Source organism: Magallana gigas, chromosome 10, assembly GCF_963853765.1.
Source record: "Magallana gigas chromosome 10, xbMagGiga1.1, whole genome shotgun sequence".
NCBI lineage: Eukaryota > Metazoa > Mollusca > Bivalvia > Ostreida > Ostreidae > Magallana > Magallana gigas.
Genome location: NC_088862.1, coordinates 11,748,736 through 11,768,725, shown reverse-complemented (window position 1 = coordinate 11,768,725; position 19,990 = coordinate 11,748,736). Strand labels below are relative to the sequence as shown.

Genomic DNA, 19,990 nt, shown 5'->3' with positions numbered 1-19,990 from the left:
CAGAATCTTAAAGGAAATAGTACGTCTCTTAAAAGCACAACAAATAATTATATGTGGTTCACTATTTATTTTAAATTCTTCACTTTCTGTATTTTTTAACGTTACAACTTTCTATAATTCTTTGTTATTGTAAAATCAAAAGTTACTGTTGCTTTTAGAATTGAATAAGTTGATAATTCTTCTCTTTGAAATGCCTAAAACTGTTTTCAAATTTAAAAAAAACCCTGGTTTTTTTTTTGTAAAAACTGTATTAACATGTACACATGTATCACAGAATCGGGCTTTAACCCCTTTAAACATACAGTAACGGTTTATCGTTTTTATATGACGAGTTGATATTCCATATATTGCCATAGGACAATACACTACTCTCTAATTCTATAGCCATAGAATTAAAGTTAGATTGAATTTTGAGTTGAGATCTAAATCATTTTTCAAAATATCTGCTTTTTTTATTTATAAAAATGAATAAAAAGGGTTAATAAGTAAGTTATATGTCTCTGTAGGAGCGACATTCATTTTTCTGTGTGCTGGGAAGGGAGGAGAGGATAACAAATGATATTTAAGCATCATACTTTGTAAGTATCACACAGTACTTCATCAAAGAACGATGTTTTATCTCGTTCTTTCAAACTACATGTACATGTACTAACGATCGTGATTAAAAACAAGTTGAAAGGAGTAACAACATTTGCACAACAACACATACAATGCATTATTTAAAAAAACTGTAATAAATATTATAATACAAATGCAAATATAAATATGACACAAATTGTCAGAATCTCTTCTCATTTTGCCTTGTCCAGTCCTATTAAATAGACAGAAACTGTTCATCCAATAAAATGTCATCCATCTGAATGGCCTGTCCTTTATTTCTCAAAATGTCTGAGACCACTGAAATCACAATGGCGATAAAATGTCAACAACAGTTATTCAAAATGTGCGTTATACTCAAGTTACTATAAACAGCGCAACAAGTACTTTCAGTACGTTGATCTGATGATCTGATTTTTTTTTTCAGAACGAATAGTCATATATCTGACGTGGAATCACAAATGGGAAAAAAATTGTGACGCAATTTATCACAATAACACCACAATAGTACATGTACATAGCACTCGATACCATCTGTGCTTTGGAGGGTCACGTGACCAAACAATTATGCCCAGGGCTCATTTGCATAATCTTGTCCAAACTCAGTTTCTTCCGACGATGACAACAGTTTCTTTATCCATAGAGCGGTCGGCAGTGCCTGACATCCTAGGTAATCCTGTCTAAGTTCCTTGGCTGAGAACGGCGGGTATACATTACAAGGGGAGCCGAAAATCGTCGTTCTGACCTCACCCCTCTCGCCTTCCTTTACTTCCGGTGTGGAATGTTTTATTGCATTTTTGCTGTGCTGTTAGAAAATATGTAAAAAAAAAAAGTTTAAAAAATGAAGAGTGAGTGCAAACTCAAATTGCCTTATAAAAGAATTTTACTTTTAATAAAATTTTTGAAGAGTCAAAAGAAAAAAAAATATTGATTTGAAATCACATAACAATTTCAATTCATAAAGCTCTTTGCGAAATGTTTGGTTGCATATACAGGCAGTAGGCAGGATCACTTGATAAGCAAGAAGAGAACTTGTGCTCGAGAGGGAAAAAAGTTTTATCTATTAAACTATTAGCACATGCTCCCGCTCCGAGTAATTTATGGAGAACAAATACATCGATATCTGTTCGACATTTTTTAACCTAGTCAAGTGGTAAGCTCTGGATTTTTGCTTAGAATAAAAAAAAAGACCTCATACGTCATAGGCTTATTACGTGTTTCCGGTGGACCCGAAAAAACATGCTCAAGGATCTAAACGGTCTTAGATACGGACACGTGTGCAAAGAGTCTTTTTTTATTATTTTTTTTTTTGTTGTTGTAGATATATACATAACAGCTACTATACTTGCATGACAAAAAAGAATACATCTGTTTTCTAAATTAAATGATCGTTAAACTAAAAATTGTCTGCTAAATGTACCTTGAAATGGATATTCTGGAGAGAGAGAGAGAGAGAGAGAGAGAGAGAGAGAGAGAGAGAGAGAGAGAGATATGATTTTGCGTTTTTAAATGAAGTTAACGTTAATTAGCGAACATATTGAAATATTGTTAGTGAGAAAAGATAAAAATAATTTTCTATTAAATGAAAATATATCGAATGAACCATCTTTTTTTCCCCTTATAATATAGAGGGCATTCTGACGAGTTAGTTAAACTTACTCTCGAAGTAAACAACTATTCTTCGAACTTCAGAGCAATACAAACGGGCACTGTGAAGTACTGTCATGTCTCAAATTTTGAATTTACTGCTAAGATGTAAAGTTTTCATGTTGATTTTTTTTGTATTTACACCCTTGGACCCACCGAATTCAAAATTCACAACATGGCAATGATTCGTTCAAAATTGTTTTTGACATCATATTACAGCAATAAAAGCGAACACAACACAATCTGGTTTTGCTATCAGTTAAAAAAAAATGCAGAACAATTATTTTTATAGCCAATTGCGGTATAAACGATTGAAATTTCTTGAAATGAAATGTTAAACTAATTGCATGCCGATTGTGTTTTAACAATGGGTATACAAACCGAAAACACTCTATCTGTCTGGATCAACAATTTCACCAGACCTCCAGTTAATCTGACCTCTGACCCGTGTGTAATTTACACGTGGTCCTCTACCGCCTCTTGTTATCAGATAAAGCAAGATGCAGATGTACAATAGCGGGCTCTGAGATTTTTTTTTTTTTAAAATTCTCGTCACCGGATGCTGGCTGTATTATCAGCAGCACGTATGAATCTGGTATTATGTTTTTGTTCTTTCCTTATTTTATTTTCTTTTTTTTTTCTCTTTTTGATTTTTTTTTTGGGGGGGGGGGGTGTGATTAGTTAACATTTACATACAATTTCTAATTTTTTTAAGGTGTAAGTAATTTTTCTTACGTTATTATGACGAACAAGTTCCCAAAAATATTCATCTCTGATTTTTTTCTTTTTGAGTGTTGTAAAAACAGCAAAATTATGTGTGCAGGAAATACGCGCATACGCAAGCAGGAGTTTTTGGTGTAGTAGTTATAAGTTATAAAGCTGGCTTTTAATTGATTTATTTTTTTTGTTTATAAATATAACAATTAAATGACTAAACATAATCATCTTGCAAAAATCTAATTTTGGAAAACCCCAATTAGTTTTGATCGAAAAAAAAGATTTTCTTAACGTTAACCTTCAAATGTCAAATAAATTAAACTACGTAACAAAATCAATCAAACATGTAATTGTAATGAAAGTTTGTTTCAACATATCCAATTGGTCTTTCTGTAAAGAAAAAGAGAACAACGCTTTTTATTTAAATTTCGTTTCATAATTTGAGTTAAACAAAGATATCCATAGAACCAAAATCTGTTCTAAACCATACACTTTTTTCCATAAATGAAAAAAAAAATCTCAAGCTTTAATCTTGATTTTTTTTTAAGATGTGCTTAAACTTTTAAACTTAATAAAATGGACCAGTGCTTTCCTCGTGAGCGAAGAAGGCGTGACAAAAAGGGATTAAAATTATGAATGGAAGCTTATAACGTCAGAGAAACATATATTTCCTTGGCTCTCTTTATCATTACTCTCTATTCTGGCCACCAAAACAAATTGTGATAAAAGATCGTTATCAATGAAATACCACAAAACCACGTTCTTCGAGAGGTCGGCGGGTTCTACTAAATACCTGAAAGTGTTTACCCATCAATCAAAAACTTTTGCGTGCTACGATAGCGAGGCTCCATGTTTTCACAGGGTGCAGTTAATTAGGTTTTCATTTTTTGAAGTAGAAAAAAAATTTAAAAGTCCTCATGAATGAAGACTTGGCGCATTCCTTCGAGTTTTTTGTCATTTTAATTTGATCAAATTTCAAATCTGGACAAAAGATTGATCAAATTCTAATTTCGCATCGACTAATTTTACCTAAAAGCGTCATCAATAGATTGTAATTTTTTATGAGTATTTTTTTCTCCTTTAACCTGTTTACTGTGAAATTAAGAGGCATAGAGGCCTTTGTAACGAGCATGGAAGCCGTGACAGAAAAAAAACAGGGCTATGTTTGGAAATCTCAACCTCGCTCCCTTGGCCTTGTATCAGTGCGTCGGTTTGAACTGTTTAGATATTGTAATCGCAATGTCGTCCGCGCCTGACGCTCGCTGCCCTCAAGGTCCGATTCGTTTTACGTAAGCGTGGTTCAAGCACGCGATGTTGATCACCCTCGACAGACTTTCATAGTCCAATATGCCAGCAATTCTCTCCTTTTAGATTCCAATTTTTCTCTTTGATGTCGTTCTATCATTATTAAATATCTTGGACCTGTTTTCGCGGCTTGCATGTCTTTTCTAGATTATCTGTCATCATAAGGGCCACTTAGCAAAAATAAAATGGCGTGCGTTAAGATCGCAATATTTAATAAGATGATGAAAAGAGATAAGGTGGTTCGACAGATATTCCTTTGTGGTAACCTTCTTTCATGATTCCACATGTAAAAGAATTTAATACAAACGGTTGCTCGAGGATCGATGACTGATACTTTTCAGAATTGACAATAAAATCTTCTTTTTATCAGAAAAATACAGGAGAAAAGATTGACATACAGAAAAAAAATATTGATACCAATTGCACGCAAGAAACATTTACGATCAAGCACTATACAACATAATTATTATCGTGATATGAATCTTGATAATTCGAAAAATTCCCTGCGCATTTTGTTTAATAAATAACTGCTAATCATATGAAAGTGATTTCAGATAGATAAGAAAATAGTGCGTGTGTACTTTAAATCTGTACATGCATTACAGCTTTGGCTCTTTGCTTGCGGCAAAGTTCTTATTTTGCACAACTACGTATACATACAAAATTTTCTAGATTTTGATAAATATATAGAATATATCAATAAATGTAATTTATAACCACCCTCTCCATGTATTGTTATGGCAATTTTTTTACTGTTTTAATCTCCATGAGAAAAAGAGCTTTTTAAAAAGTTATAAGAAAATATTCATCCAAATTTTAGAGCTGAAATATCTTTGGAATTTTTAATAACCAAAAGCTTATGGATTAAGAAAAAAAAAAAAAGAGGTAAGTATGATGAGTTAATTTAATTAATCATCATCCAGTTTCCTTTATTATAGGTGCATCTTTTAACGCGTTGATTGGTTTTCTTGAAATTTTTATTTTCTTTCAAAAGAATTGGGGAGGGGTGGGAGAGTGAACAGCCGTTGACATTATCGAAAAAAAGTTACATAATGCGATTTAACCATATACTTTTTTATATAATTGATTTAACAATTTGATAATTAAATTCTAGAACTGACCTCATGAATGTCCCACGTGCAGTCAAACGTGTGGTTTGACCTCGTCCAGTGACGTGAGTACTCGTCATTGTATGCATATTCATTATTGTCGCCGCTGGCGAAAACGATGACGTTGCGATGACGTTTCGAGTTCTTGAAAGCGTCTGCAATGTCGCCCGAGAAACTTTGGTCTACCACCAAATGGACGTAGTTAGCGGCACACAGCTCCAAATCCTCTTTCAGCTCCCTTATCGTATACTCCTCGGAATTGTCAGCCTGTGGGATGAAACAATATAAATAAATACTGTAAACCAACTTATATTTCGTGTGCGAGATATTTTCGCGAGCCTTGTTGTCGCAAATATTTCTCGCTGCGAACTAGCCCTTGTCGTTTGATTCCTATCACAACATGGGTCTAGATAAGGCTTGGTCGCGAAAATTAGTCGTCGTGAACCAGTTTATCTCCAGGAAATCGCGAAATAAAGTCGCCGCGAATAAAAGTTTGTTTACAGTATACTATCAAATTTTAAGTTTATATAGATTTCCTGAGAGACAAAATGACGTCACAAAGCTATGTTATGCCGCTGTTCATCTGGAACTTATAAATAGTTAAAAAATGTAAACATCATAATATCTAAATTTATCTTCATGTTTTCAATAATACATGCAAGCCAAATCTAAAACATTAGTTAGATGCTGAATGCAGAATGCAGCGAACAAATAAATTAATTTCAAAAAGACCACCAAATATTGATCTTGATAACTCAGACAGCTTTATCTGCATATTGAAAATATTTTACAGATTACTAGTATTCTAATTATCTATAGATTAAGGTCCATTTATTCCAAGTTAGTTATATTATTGTATCTGGTAAGGAGAGATTTTTATCATGGTTTTCTTTGTGTACCGATAAAGAGATAACTTTATTTCCCATTCAAAAAAAATTCTTTAGCTCGGTTTTCTTTTCAGTTAACCATGACAAGCGGTAAATACTTTACATATTTCTATGTGTTTACATATCAATCATATCTTCCTAAGCTTATCGTGTTTTCAAAGTTCAATAAATGCTAAGCCTTATTACGTGTAATGTAAACAAATTATGAGATTATTGCGAGTTTTTCGATATAATTAAGAGAGCGTTATTTCTAAAAACCAGTGTTTTAACATACGTTATAGGTGTAATATGAAATTAGATTTAAAAAAAAACCCGGAATGCACTGAAAGATAACAGAGTTAATAACGAGCGTCTAACCTAATCTTAGACGTGTACCTTCCCAATATCATGGTTTTGACTCATATAGATATGTGTACAGAAGCTTGCTTCTTCAATTCCAATATTGATAAACATCAATCAATCCGCAGAAAATTACACAGCAATGCGAAATGTCATGCTCTTTTAAGCAATTCAGTTTACCCCTGTAATCTTTATCAAACTTCAAAAGATTGTCTGCGTCTGGAGGATAATGTTGTCAACACGTTATGTAATGTGTATTCAACACGTTGGTGATTTTTCCTACCGTCTAAAATGAGCTGGATAAAAAAAAAATCCCAAAACATAAGAGAGAGAGAGAGAGAGAGAGAGAGAGAGAGAGAGAGAGAGAGAGAGAGAGTGAGAGAGAGAGGAGAGAGAGAGAGAGAGAGAGAGAGAGAGAGAGAGAGAGAGAGAGAGAGAGAGAGAGAGAGAGAGAGAGAGAGAGTTTGGTCTTCCGCTTCCGCGACAAAATCTTTAACACAAGAAGTTGAACATAGAGACAACACTTTGACTATAAAATATTTCCCAATATATCATCCGTAAGCAAAATATTTAAACCTGTTCACATTTTAAAAATGTACCGCATGTACATAAAATAACAGTCATGTGATACTAGTATATGCGTTTTGAAATATTAAATATCGTTCACTATATAGGCCAAGTTAGAAATTTGGAGGTCATTGTCCCTTTGACCTCGGCCCGTACATTCCAAAAGTTAGCATTACATATACAAGTAAGCACAGAAGTTGGGGTCATCTCTTAACTTGTTTTGAAGGTTGGTGGGGTAGAATTATGTCCCATTTAATTTAATTTAACAGTCCTGTAATTCATTTAAATTATTTGTTACAGTATTGCTTTTTTCCATTTTTATCAAATATTTGTTTAAAATTCTATTTCAAAATTCTTCTGTCAGGTCAAATATCATCGGGTCACACAGGGTTCATAGTAATTACATGATTATAAAAATGATATAAACATTTTAAATGACTATATCTAAGATTTTGGGTTAACAAAGACTATGAAAAAATGTTGGTCTGAAGTTCACCTCTTTCATTATATTGTTCCATACTAAATAAATGCAACTCAATCTTTAAAAATTCGAACAAAATATGAAAATTGTCACATTAAGTATAATTTTATCTTCAGTCTGCTGTATTCTATCAATAAACAAGGTCATTATTAATCAGTAAGTCGGTAAGTCAATCATTCAATCAATTAATTAAGCAGGCAAGCAAGCAGTCAATCAATCGATCGATCGATCGATTCAATCAATCAATCGATCGATTCAATCAATCAATCGATCTATTCAATCAATCAATCAATCAATCAATACTTACGATTCCGTCCTCATCGAGGTCCCACAGTAGGCTAGTACCGTCGTTTTTAGCGGGACTATTAAGGTACAACACCAAGGAATTGACGCAATGGGGAACGCGGCAAAGCTTCTGTACGTGATAGCGGAAGGCATACTTCATGGCCGCCGGATGTACCTGATGCGCATGCTCACCGGGAACTACAAAAAATTACAGAAAAGACTATAAACAAAGATAATTAAAGCTTATTGAATTGTTTTATTTCAGCATAAAATGATGTAAAGTAACTGGTATGCATCAACTTATCAAATTCGAGAAAAGACAGAATAGCAAAACGATTTTCGTTTTTTTTAATATTGCTTTTTTACAGGTTCCTAATTGTATACTTCAGTAAATTTTTTGTAAAAGTTAACATTATTCAAGATCATTCCACGACTCGTGTTTCTGAGTGTTCTGTTTCAAAATATCATCTGTAATAATTTATTAATCTACAGTTGGCTTTTGGAGTTATGTTTAAAAACCCACTAATTTGAAGCACCAACATCTAGTAATGACCAGTTACCAGAAAAACACCATAAAAAGACATTAAAAAAAATAATGTACAATCATGTGATTCCAAAGCAACGCTTGCACAAGCACTGACTGACTAATGAGTGCAAAGGGGGATTAAGGTACTGCGCCCAATGCGGCTCATGTTTCCTGGATTCCATCGCACTGAATACGCCCAGGTTAATTAGAAATGTACAATGTACCTGAACTCTGCTTACGGGTTCATAGAAGATTGCGAAGTGCAATACAAGAAGCGCGTTAAAGAAACCAAATCCTTCGGTTTACCGCCATATCGCAAGACGCCTTCACATTTTGATTGTATGTGGCGATTTTGGCTGTCATCGGGGGGAGATTTTTGGTTTCGTTTATAAAACCCTTGATTGCTTGGTGAGTGTTACCGTCTACTGAATGCACGGCATGTCTCAGAATAAGTATAGGAAATAGCTCCTTTATCACAAAGTTAAGAAAGAATATTCCAAAGTTATCGTGATTTCGTACGAGACAACCTTATTACGGTAAGATAAAATAAATTCACCAATATCCCCAATACTAGTGGCGTTTCAAATATGAGTAAAATACTCTAGAAGGGAAATAAAACAACACTGAAATGAGTCAATAAGAGTGAAGGTGTTAAGATTTCATGATGAAACGTCAAACAACGAGGTCCTCATATTACGAATTTTGGATTATGTTAAGATCATTGCAAGATTTATCTAAAAGGCTTTATAAAATCATCAACAGGACTTGGCATCTTTTGATATGCCCGACTCTCTCTCAATACAACATCACTGTTTTGGTGATAGTAAAATATTCGTTCAACCAAATGCGTTTCTCCGTTCATCTGTAGACATCGAAGTCGAAAATGACAGAAACAAGACTAGAAAGACTTGCTCGGACGTTAAGCATCGAAAACGTCTTTATAATATATATACTGTATACAGGGAAATGTTCGCCCCCCCCCCCCCCCCTTTTCATTTTCGTCCCTTTCGCCCTCGTTGTCAGAATGGTCGAATTCAATACAGCAAACAATATCTCTTTAATACATCTGCATCTGGGCGAAAAGAAGACGGTGTGAAACCGTTTGCAATTGTAAAAGGGCGAAAATAACACGGGGCGAAAATAACCCTGTATATAGTACACGAGGTTTCAACTTGTTATACTTTACGTAGACAAGTGGCATAGTTCATAGTTTACCTATCATGTGTATTCATTCTAGCATTTTCTTTTTCATTACCAGACAACTGAAAACAAAAAAGTCAGGTATCTGAGGGACCATGTATTGCATTTGCATTTGGTAATCAATATCGTCCAATGATTTGATTGTGGAAAGGAAGAGAAATACTAAATTAAATCTCATTCTGCTTACGCGAGCACCTGCACAAATTGACAGTTTTCCCCCTATTGCGCTTGTTTGAGTTTCATTAGTTTTGCAAATGTATGACAATAATTTACATATTTTTATTGGCACCTGTCCGATTGGAGCCTATCTATAACAAACATGGACGGTACCAGTGTATTATCAGACTGTTATGTAACATTCAAAGACAGAAGAGTAAATAACCGTGATGGCTTCTCATACGGTGGAGAACGCTTAACACTGAACGTTTCACAGGATTGTTTACTTTTATCCATGCAGAAAAACAAAGGAATTTTGTTCATTTCTGACGTAATATTGACACTCTTTTGAACTGCGCTGACGTCAGAACACTTAAAGTGTCCTTCACCTTTTTGACCTTGAAATCGGTAACAATAAATTAAATCTTAAAACGATTTGCTCAATTGGTAGCTTGCAGACAATCGCTTTTGAAGAGAGGGAAGAGATAAAATAAACAGGCATTGGATAGGCGTGGCTCATAACGTTAAAATGATCCACTTCTTATACAAAAGTTTCTTTTGAAGTCTCCACCATTTGTTCGTTACCTGGCCTGTACTTTTACGATTGTCAATACACATTTATTCCTCGGATTGTCATTAGGGCAGACCAAGCAGAATTGTCCTATGATGTCTTTGAAGAGAGTTCATACTACTACGACTGGGCGATAAGCTCTAAAACTTAATGTGCACATTTTTATTTACGCCAATGGATTTACACTCTATGGGGGGGGGGGGGGGGGGGGGGGGCTTTAAATATAAGATAAAAATGCAGCTAGACAAATCTCATATGTTACGTAAATTAAAGTGGTAAGCAACAAAAGCTTATGTTATTGATATAAGAATGTAATTTGAATCCATGTTACTTTAGTAAGAAATAAGTTTGTTTATCAAACACAAATCATCCAATACCCCTGAAAAACAAACGTCCAATCGCAACATCTCATGCCATTTCTACCATTTCTACAAACGGAAAACAACGATCTCTGCCGAAAAGTCCCGAGACTTGCTTATTAACATCCTATTCATTAATATGGTGTCATTTCATTATTGTTACGTGCGGGTTATGTTTATAGTGCTGAATATATATGACTGGCCTTAAAATTTAACTAAATTTACTAAAAAAATAATGACAAAAGCTTACAATTACAGACTTACTGTGAAAGTTAGAGGCTCCATTGGCGTAGAACATTTTTATATTTCGCTTCTTGAAGCCGTAGTTTCGTAGCATGACGTAAAATTCCGCTAAATTCCGTTTGAATCGGACACCCGACGTCTCGCGGTTCCAACCGCCTGACAACATCACAGCTTGGTCACAAATTTCGAACACCCTGCAGCTCGTGTGAACTGTTTCATGGGTGGTTGAACACCGTTTTGTATTATCACGAATAGGGTTACAAATAAGGTCTTTAGTTTCGTTCTCTGGCCTCAGTTCCGGGCATTGTCCGAAACCTTCTATTCCTTTCCAACACTTTAGATAGTTATACTTTTTTTCTTTCCTCTGTGATTTAGAGGACTTCCGAACGTGCACAACCGGAAGGAAGTTGATTTCACAGCGCCGCGCCCAGTGTTTCCGCTTACTGTTTCGTTTAATGGCGTTTCTACATCTCTTTTTCATGGCGAACGTCAAACAATCTCGTGTCGAATCTGTGTAATAAATCAGCAAATAATAGCAAATTACTATCAGATCATGTTTTATGAGATACTATAAGTGTACCTATGATGAATTGCACTATATTATTTCAAAGTGTGAATGAAAACCTTGTCTGATTCTTTAAATGGACAATGACTTTACAAACAAATGCTATCATTTTCACATTCTTTAAAAATATGAAATTCGGATAAAATTGGGATTTAGGATAAGGTTTCATAGGCATCAGACAGATCTTCTAACGTTTCAATGGCGTCTGTAATATGCAACGTCGCAAGAAATATGACTTCAAACTGACTGAAGTGGTAGAGAATATAACTATAATTTCTTAAAACCTGATGTGAAATAGTACGCCAAATGAGTACATTGTACAAGGGTCGCAAAAATATAGCATCAATTAATTCTAATTTATTCTCTTAATCCGCAACTCCGATCACGTAAAAGCAAATCATTTAACATACATGATAAGACCAGTCCCTATTTATAACTTTTATGAAATACATGTATGTATAACGATACTTACATGTATATGGAAAAGTAATACCAATCAATTTGCTTTGGTGGACTCTAAATTGGAACGAAAATTTCATCGACTTAACTTCGATAACGTGACAAAAAGTTTTGAAGGATCAATTGCTGGAGAGAGAGAGAGAGAGAGAGAGAGAGAGAGAGAGAGAGAGTCCTTAAATCTCTTTCATCTGTCACTTTGCCTTGTTAATTCGTAAGTTCAAAACCGTGTTTAAAAGTAAAGGTTTTAGCGAGGCGATTTGAAAAAGAACAAACTTAGCGGTGGCAAAATAAGGGCTGGCGATAATCCGCCGCTTGCTGATCAATATGGCGGCTCTCTTTGATGTTTCCGACAGAGGACAAATTAAGATTTACGCAAAGTTTTTATTACGGAACGAAAGTATTCTAAACTAAATAATCACGTAATTAACAAAGTTTGATCCCAAGGAGCTTTGATGAGTAAGTTATCCAATTTACTAGTTGATCTTCGATGTAGAGCTTAGCCGCAAAGTTAATTCCTCGTTCTTTTGATAACTCTTTGACGGACAAAATAGGATTAGCCATACTGCGATGAACTTACGGTAAAAAAAAGTTGTCAAATTCAATATTTGAGAATGCCTCTAGAAAAAAAAGGGGAATATAAGGTACCCTTGATGCCTTGATGTATATTTACAGACTACAAAGAACTTCAAAGACACCGCCGGGCGCATTGATTTCGGCGAACAGTTAGCAACCTTAAGATTAATTCGGTGTTATCTCTGTTACTTTGTCACTGGTTAAGTCGTATATCGTAGAAAAAAGAGTGAAATTGTCGAGTGTTTAATTAATGAGGGATTAACTATTCTTTGATTGCGCGCTGTTTTCACCCTATTAATCTGTGTATTAGATGTGAGAGTTGCGTTTAACGGTGACATTTTTTTTTTGAGATGCTGAGGAATGACATAGCTAAATTTCAAATTTCAAAAGATAGTTAAAACATATACCTCAGAAATTTCCAGCGTTTGAAGCGTAGATCTATTCTAAAAGATTTACTATCATAAGATCAAGACTGAAAATGCAAAACTAAGAGAAAGCAAGGAAAGTAGGGGGTGAGGGAACGGCCGGGGGGGGGGGGGGGACTTACGTTTGAATAAGGGAGACAAGGGGTTGACTTGTTTGATATCATTATATTACTCCATTTCGGCATTGTTTACAGGAAGAAAAATGCAATCGTATTTCTCTATTGTTTAACGATTGGTTTTTTTTTTTTTTTAATTAATGTTCATGTGACGTCAATTTCCGTTAATTAAAAATATATAACTTTAGTTTAAAAATAAAAATTATACATCTGAGATATTACCGATATACAAGGTTCGTGCAATATTTACACAACTACATGCAATACAAAACCACGGTGCATGTAACTGTAGTAAATAAAATATATACATGTACCATGTGTTGTTTATTTTATTTGGAACGTACAGATATATTTACATTGGATGACGTTTACTAAACTATAATATTGGAAGTCGGAATATTAATCATATTCATTTAGCCATGTAGTTGTCATTACAAATATTTTTATAAACATTTGCCCCCCCCCCCCCCCCCCCCCCCCCCCCCCGCTCAATCATCTGATATGCAGAGTTGAATTGATAGATACTGTAATTTATAATTCGTGCATGCAAAACACGCATATGTATTTTGTATAGTAAGAGGAGAAAGAAATACCTCGTGACTGATGTCTTTTGAAGGTATTGTTTGTACTGTTTAAAAATAAATACTCTGGCTATGTATGATTTACCTGACGACAAGCGGAATCTGCGCATGCCGAATCATTTAACAGCATCTTTTGATCTGCAACATACCATGTCACTTCCCATACATACTCCATCTTTTTTACACAGCAAGAAGCATGCACGTACATAGGTGGGAGTTATATTTACGCACGCGCGTGGCATGTAACTGATGAAAGTATTGCTTAATCAAACTTATCATGTTTTGGTCGAATCAAGTTTCCTAAGTGAATAGTGTATGAAAAGAGCAAAAAAAAAAACGCCAGAGAGAACAGAACAGTGACGCAATTTACCAGAGAGAGAGAGAGAGAGAGAGAGAGAGAGAGAGAGAGAGAGAGAGAGAGAGAGAGAGAGAGAGATCTTAAGTCTAATTTCTGTGCTCTAAACTTTGAACACGGGCTGATTATGAGTTGTAAACAGGCCTCGTACATAGCAAAAATCGCTGAACTTGCAATGATAGTGTGTCAAAGGGCCAAGGCGTAAATTTCCACGGAAAGAAAGCGGTCCAGAATTATCAATGAAGTCTCTGGTTTCCTTCTCTTTCAGGCATATAATGGGTCATGGTACAATCAAGTGCGAGATAATCAGGACTTGTACAATTAAATGCAGAGGTATTTGCATTATATTGACATTCTTTAAAAAAAGCTCTGTTTGGAAAAGTTTCAATACATCTTTTCAAACACAAAAACGACCTATAGAAAATACGACCCTGATTTATGTATAATTTTTGATATAGAGGCATTGCCTATCTCTAATTCTTTTAAATATTACATGTATTTATTAATTTGTATGGTCAAAATCAAAAGAAGATGGTAAAAAGGGAGAAGAATTGTCGGATATTTTGGGAGAGGAGTCACCTCCTCCTTCTGCCTGCTTTCAACAAAATCGAATTTCATTCCAACGCTTGTGAACTATAATACAAAAGTACATGAGAAAAAAACTTGATTAAATATATATCATTAATGGGTTGAGATTTGGGTGTGTGTGTGTGTGTGTGGATGAGTGGGTGGGTGGGGTAGTTTAAAAAGTTTAAAGTGGTCGGAATTGGTGTACAAATAATCACAAAGTTCCAACTTAGCGTCTTTAGTTTTTATTTGTACTTCATAGAGAGGGTAAGCAGGGTTCTATCAGATAGAGCCAGACCGCTGGTGATAAGTTTCCTCTTATGATACCTACAGCAGAGTCATCAACACTCCCATCACCGCAACAGTCTGCTGTCTGCTGAAGTCGGGGGGTCCGTCGTAAACAGAGAGAGAGAGAGAGAGAGAGAGAGAGAGAGAGAGAGAGAGAGAGAGAGAGAGAGAGAGAGAGAGATTTAATTGTCATTTAATAAATGATACAAAAATGGTGGTTTGGGTTTTCAGAGAGGGGAACGGGGGGGGGGGGGTTGAAGAACATACGAAAATAGATAATAGTTTATTTATTTTACCGGAATTCAATATTACACTGTAGTACTCTATTAGTTTTCACTATGAAAAGCATGTAAAAGGTTTAATGACAAACTAGCAATATTTTCTCTTGATCTACCGTGTGCGCAGGCTCATTTTTTTTCTGGTTTGAAATGCTTGCAATATCTTCCTAATTATATAGTGTATGGTGAATTAAACAATAACAGGCATAATTACAAGGTACGCCCTCTGTAAAAACTCGGCGAACCGCAGTTATGTTGTTTAAGTTAATAGCGCTAAATGGTTCATATAATCTCCTGAAACGTTTATGTTCTTAAAAGATGAAACGTTATGATTTATTGTCGAGTTTTTTGCCCAAGTAATTTTTAAACTTTATGATATAGATATCAAACGCGATCAAACCCCAAAATTTAAAATTGGTGCGAAGAGGCTAATACGGATGTCAGGAAAGCGTGAACACGGCTTTGATATCGAAATGGTGGGTGCGAGATTCTTTGTAAACTTTTAATAAAATAAGTTTGATTGATTTTAATTTGTTTTATTGATCAATGGAAACGCGATATGCTTTTTTCTTTTTTATCATGGCGCCAAAGGATTTATATTCGAAGTAATCATCTGCCATTGCGAATCAAAAGACTTTATAAAGCTTAAAGGAACATGGAAGCGGAATTATTTCTTTTTTGATTCCTCCGTTTTATTTTTCGTTTTAATGTTGTTATTATTTCAAATCAATTTCCCACACACATATATTTACCACACAATTTGTTAACGACTGGTCTCAAGGAGCAATCACTTTAAACCGTTCTACAGAATTTTTGGAAGAGAGAGAGAGAGAAAGTAAGAGATAGACAGATGGGAAGAGAGAAGAATACTTGACAGAGAGATACGCAGACAGACAAACAAGTAGGCAGGCAGACAGACAGACAGAATTCATCATTAATTACCTTCTGGGCCATTGCCGAAAGAGGTTATTTTATTTATAGTTCACATAACAAAGCAGGTACTAAATTTATATGATATGATCTTGTCAAAAAAGTTTTACTTTTGATTCAAAAAATCTCATTTAGTTGATTGTATGCGTGTCTCATTAAAGACGTGAATGTTTTTATAACATGTTTAATAAAAACTTCTTGGATTTAAATCAACATCGTTCAAAATTGGATGCATGAGCTACATGAACCGTATATCAATACACATTATGAGGAACTTGTGTCTTTTATTTTGTTTCGTCATTAATGAAGAGGGTTCAATGCTGAAACAAATAGCCCAATCGATATTTTATAATGAGAAGTAGAAAAATAGGGGCACTGTAGAATATTTTTTAAAAAAGAAATAATTTAATTTATTACTATATATAAACTATATGATCGGTAAAAATCACACGCTGTTATAGTTTCTTTAAGTACAGTTGATAAGAGTGTTTTGCTACAGTTGGTTTTTTTTTTTGGGGGGGGGGGGATTTTGAAGAAATGGAATATCTATTATTGCGTATTATCTGTGAGGGTTAAATTAATGGCATTTACTGATTCAAATAATGAAAAGCTTCTTGTTGTTGTTGTTGTGTATTGTTTAAGAAGATTAAAATGATGTCCATTTACCGAATGACATGAAAACACAAATTGATCGGCTAAATTTTCAAATAAAACAGTGATGTTTACTAGCTGGATACAGCTGGATATTGTTTTTAATAGCGCACCGAGTATACATTGTGTATTTGTATTTATATGAGTACCACGTGTATATTGGTCATAATTTTAAGAAGTATGGTATTTATAATAACAAAAATCATTACACTGGTATGTATGGAATCTTCTGAAAATAACAGTCAGCTTTGCTTTTGACGAATACGATCAAAGTAATGGGGTGTATGTATTTGCAAATGATAAAATACAAGTCCAAAACAAATAGTCTATCGATAGATTGCGTTGACATAATTCTCTCCCGAATTAAAAGTCCGTACCTTTATATAAGACACATATACAAGAAACTTATCAGCATTTATATATATGCATTGCTCAGAAGTAAAATACACAGAAGACAGATGTAAAAGTAACAATATTTAAAGGTGGGACAGGGAAGAAAAAAGAAACTTACCGATATAGATTCCCTTTTTATGCTCACACTTAAATTTGCTTCTTACATCTACCACAAATACAATAACTAGATGTCCAAAGTTCGCATGGGGGTAGGGATCGAAAACCAGCACCCCCTCGTGGGTGTTCCTCCTTGTAAGCTTTTCATCCGGCAAAATCACGTCGTACTCCCCCTGGGGCGAAAACGGGGCCACGTGCACGATATACGAGCTCTTATGAACAAGCATCAAACGTTGACACTCTTTCGAAGAAGTAAAAAAGATGTCACTACAGTTCAATTTCTTCACGTGCGCGTACGCGGCCTCTGCCCACAAAGTCTCACGGGCGGTTACCGCCCCCACCCACTTTCCGTCGTCCAAATTCAGTCGCTCTGAACTGTTGTCTGTTATATACGGTACAAGACCCACAACGTGCAAGATTTTCAAAAGTGTTATTGAGGAAGAAAACAAAACAGTATTTCTTATCGACCGCATTGTATCGTAATTGTGAACTTTGAAAAAACAAACTTTTCTTCTTGAGTATTTCACATTTCAGCGTATTCGTGTAAAGTTTGCAAACATTCAAGAGAGCAAATTTCACGTTCGAGTCCAGTTTTCATATCTTGACGGCGAAAAGAATGTCCTCAGCCTGAACTTTGAATTTCGAACGACATAGTCACACCAAGGTAACATTCACAGGCGTTAGATATCCAAATACCTCGTTTACATTAAGCATTGAACGATCATATTCAGTATAGAGCAATCTTCTCCGAAGACTCTTTAGCGCTGCAATACCCTGTCTAAAAAATTCCCTAGTAGAGAGAAAACTACAATGTGTTGGCTCATTGATAAAATACGTAAACCGCTGGTCTTATAATCGCAGTTAATACAACACCGGGGGCTTTAAATCAAAATCACATTGCTCCACTCAGATTGCAAGGAAATCCAACCACAACGAACGCGACCTTTCTCGACCTTTTCGGACATTCTTCATAACCAATGAAAACGAATCAAATCTCAGAGCTTCCAGACGATTGGCTGAGACGGTGCTCTCTCTGATCTTCGGATGCCCTCTGAACGGATCGATGACAGACTTTGCTCCTTGATTTCGAATGAAAGTCTTTAAACTACATGGGTGTAGATTTATGTATTAGGGGCCTGTTTATATACATACATCAGTGTGTGTTCGGATTAAAAAGCGAGTAGAATAGAGAAAAAAAAAGCTTTGAAGCTAGGGGCGCTAGCAATGTAAAGGAGTTCGAATTCATACAGTACTGCTTCATATTTGCATCGCTTGAATATCAAAGATGTCAACAGTGTGTCGTGAACATGTTTTAGCAAATTATTTAAACCAAATTAAGGTTTGGGTCAATTTAATATATCATTGCAAACAATTTAATAGCTGTTACGATTTGTGAACGCCGCATGTATGATATATTACAAATATATGAGTATAGATTTAAGATATATGATCAATTTTAAGAATCTAACACATTATTAACTTGATAGAGACGACAGCCTTGAATTATGATCGAATTTTTTCAACATCATTTGATCAGATTACCCTGTCATTATTATATGGATTGCAACTGAACTGAAAAACACTAAAAAAAAAAACAGGTATGAAACTATATCAATAATTGTTTTAAGTGATATTAAATGAACAATTGATTTCTTTTTATGAATAAAAAAAGAAGGTAAAATACATGGCGAAACAGGCAGACTGAAATGCAAAACATTGCCGAGACTCTCTGAACATATCATCAGATGTTGCAACCTGTCGTTAATGGCAAAATCTGGAGACAGGGAACTCTAAGTGACTCTTTCTATAGAAATTTCTATTCATAGAATCTAATTGTCGCTGATCTGTTCCATACACCAAAAAATGCGAGCCCCGTGCATTATGGCTTTACATTTGGCGTCCAACGCAAAAAAAAAAAGACGGGAAAAAATACCGCACAATATTTACATTTTTTACCTAAAAACATAAAACGTTAGATACTGTATCGAAAGGTGTATTTCTGTCGATAACTGCAATGGAATGGAAACACCAGATTAGAAAAACATAAAAGCGATGGCGAGGAAAGCATAACTCTCGTGTTGAACACGGCGCGCGATCATCACACATGAAAGGAAACCAGCAAACGCAGAGAAGACCCTCCTCGTCAATCAAATGCTTGTTCCACAGGTCTTTCCTGCCAATTAAAAATAAATAACCGGGGTTAGTTAGTGAGAACTCTATCCGACTGCAAAATATAAAAAAAGAAAAAGGGGTAAAAAAGTAAACGAACAGAGAAAACAAATACACTGTTACATAATGAATGCAGTAGGGTTACGAGGTGCGATTTCAGGGTTTTTTTCAAAACTAGTGGTTCTGGGACAATTAATTTGTACAAACAAACTCAGACACCAAAACTAATGACGTGCGAATTAATGCGTGCAGTTTTGCTAGTTCTTCACTAAATTAGCCCCCCCCCCCACCCCCTTCTCCACAATGCAAAAAACGTTATATGGTTACATTAATATTTTAGGGCATCATATTAAGTGGATTTAGAATAAATTAAATTACATGCATATAGTTTCTGTAACACGTAAATTAATGATCGGCTCAACAACAATAATGGTACGGTTTTTTAAGATAAAAGTTGAAACCACAACATTTCTTAATTCTTTAGGACACAATTTTTTTCTTTCGTTGTTGAAAAATCATTTATTATTGTCGTTT

General features: G+C 34.9%; 1 protein-coding gene across 1 annotated transcript; it reads right to left on the bottom strand.

Annotated features, from left to right (window-relative positions):
- Nucleotides 1-713: 713 nt before the first annotated feature.
- On the bottom strand, nucleotides 714-18,211 carry LOC105328978 (uncharacterized). The gene is made up of 5 exons (XM_011430067.4): nucleotides 17,289-18,211; nucleotides 11,011-11,499; nucleotides 7,957-8,132; nucleotides 5,388-5,642; nucleotides 714-1,402 (listed from the first exon to the last, which is right to left on the bottom strand). The coding sequence occupies exons 1-5, from the start codon at nucleotides 17,758-17,760 to the stop codon at nucleotides 1,163-1,165; spliced, it is 1,632 nt and encodes a 543-aa protein (XP_011428369.3). The 5' UTR covers nucleotides 17,761-18,211; the 3' UTR covers nucleotides 714-1,162.
- Between the last annotated feature and the right edge of the window lie 1,779 nt (nucleotides 18,212-19,990).

Excerpts from the sequence above, each read along its gene's own strand:
- LOC105328978 (XM_011430067.4), bottom strand. The coding sequence starts at position 17,760 with ATGCGGTCGATAAGAAATACTGTTTTGTTTTCTTCCTCAATAACACTT. Across the intron at positions 8,133-11,010 it reads TGGAGCCTCTAACTTTCACA|TTCCCGGTGAGCATGCGCAT; the intron begins GTAAGTCTGTAA and ends AATTTTTTGTAG. Across the intron at positions 5,643-7,956 it reads ACCTCGATGAGGACGGAATC|GCTGACAATTCCGAGGAGTA; the intron begins GTAAGTATTGAT and ends TTCATCCCACAG.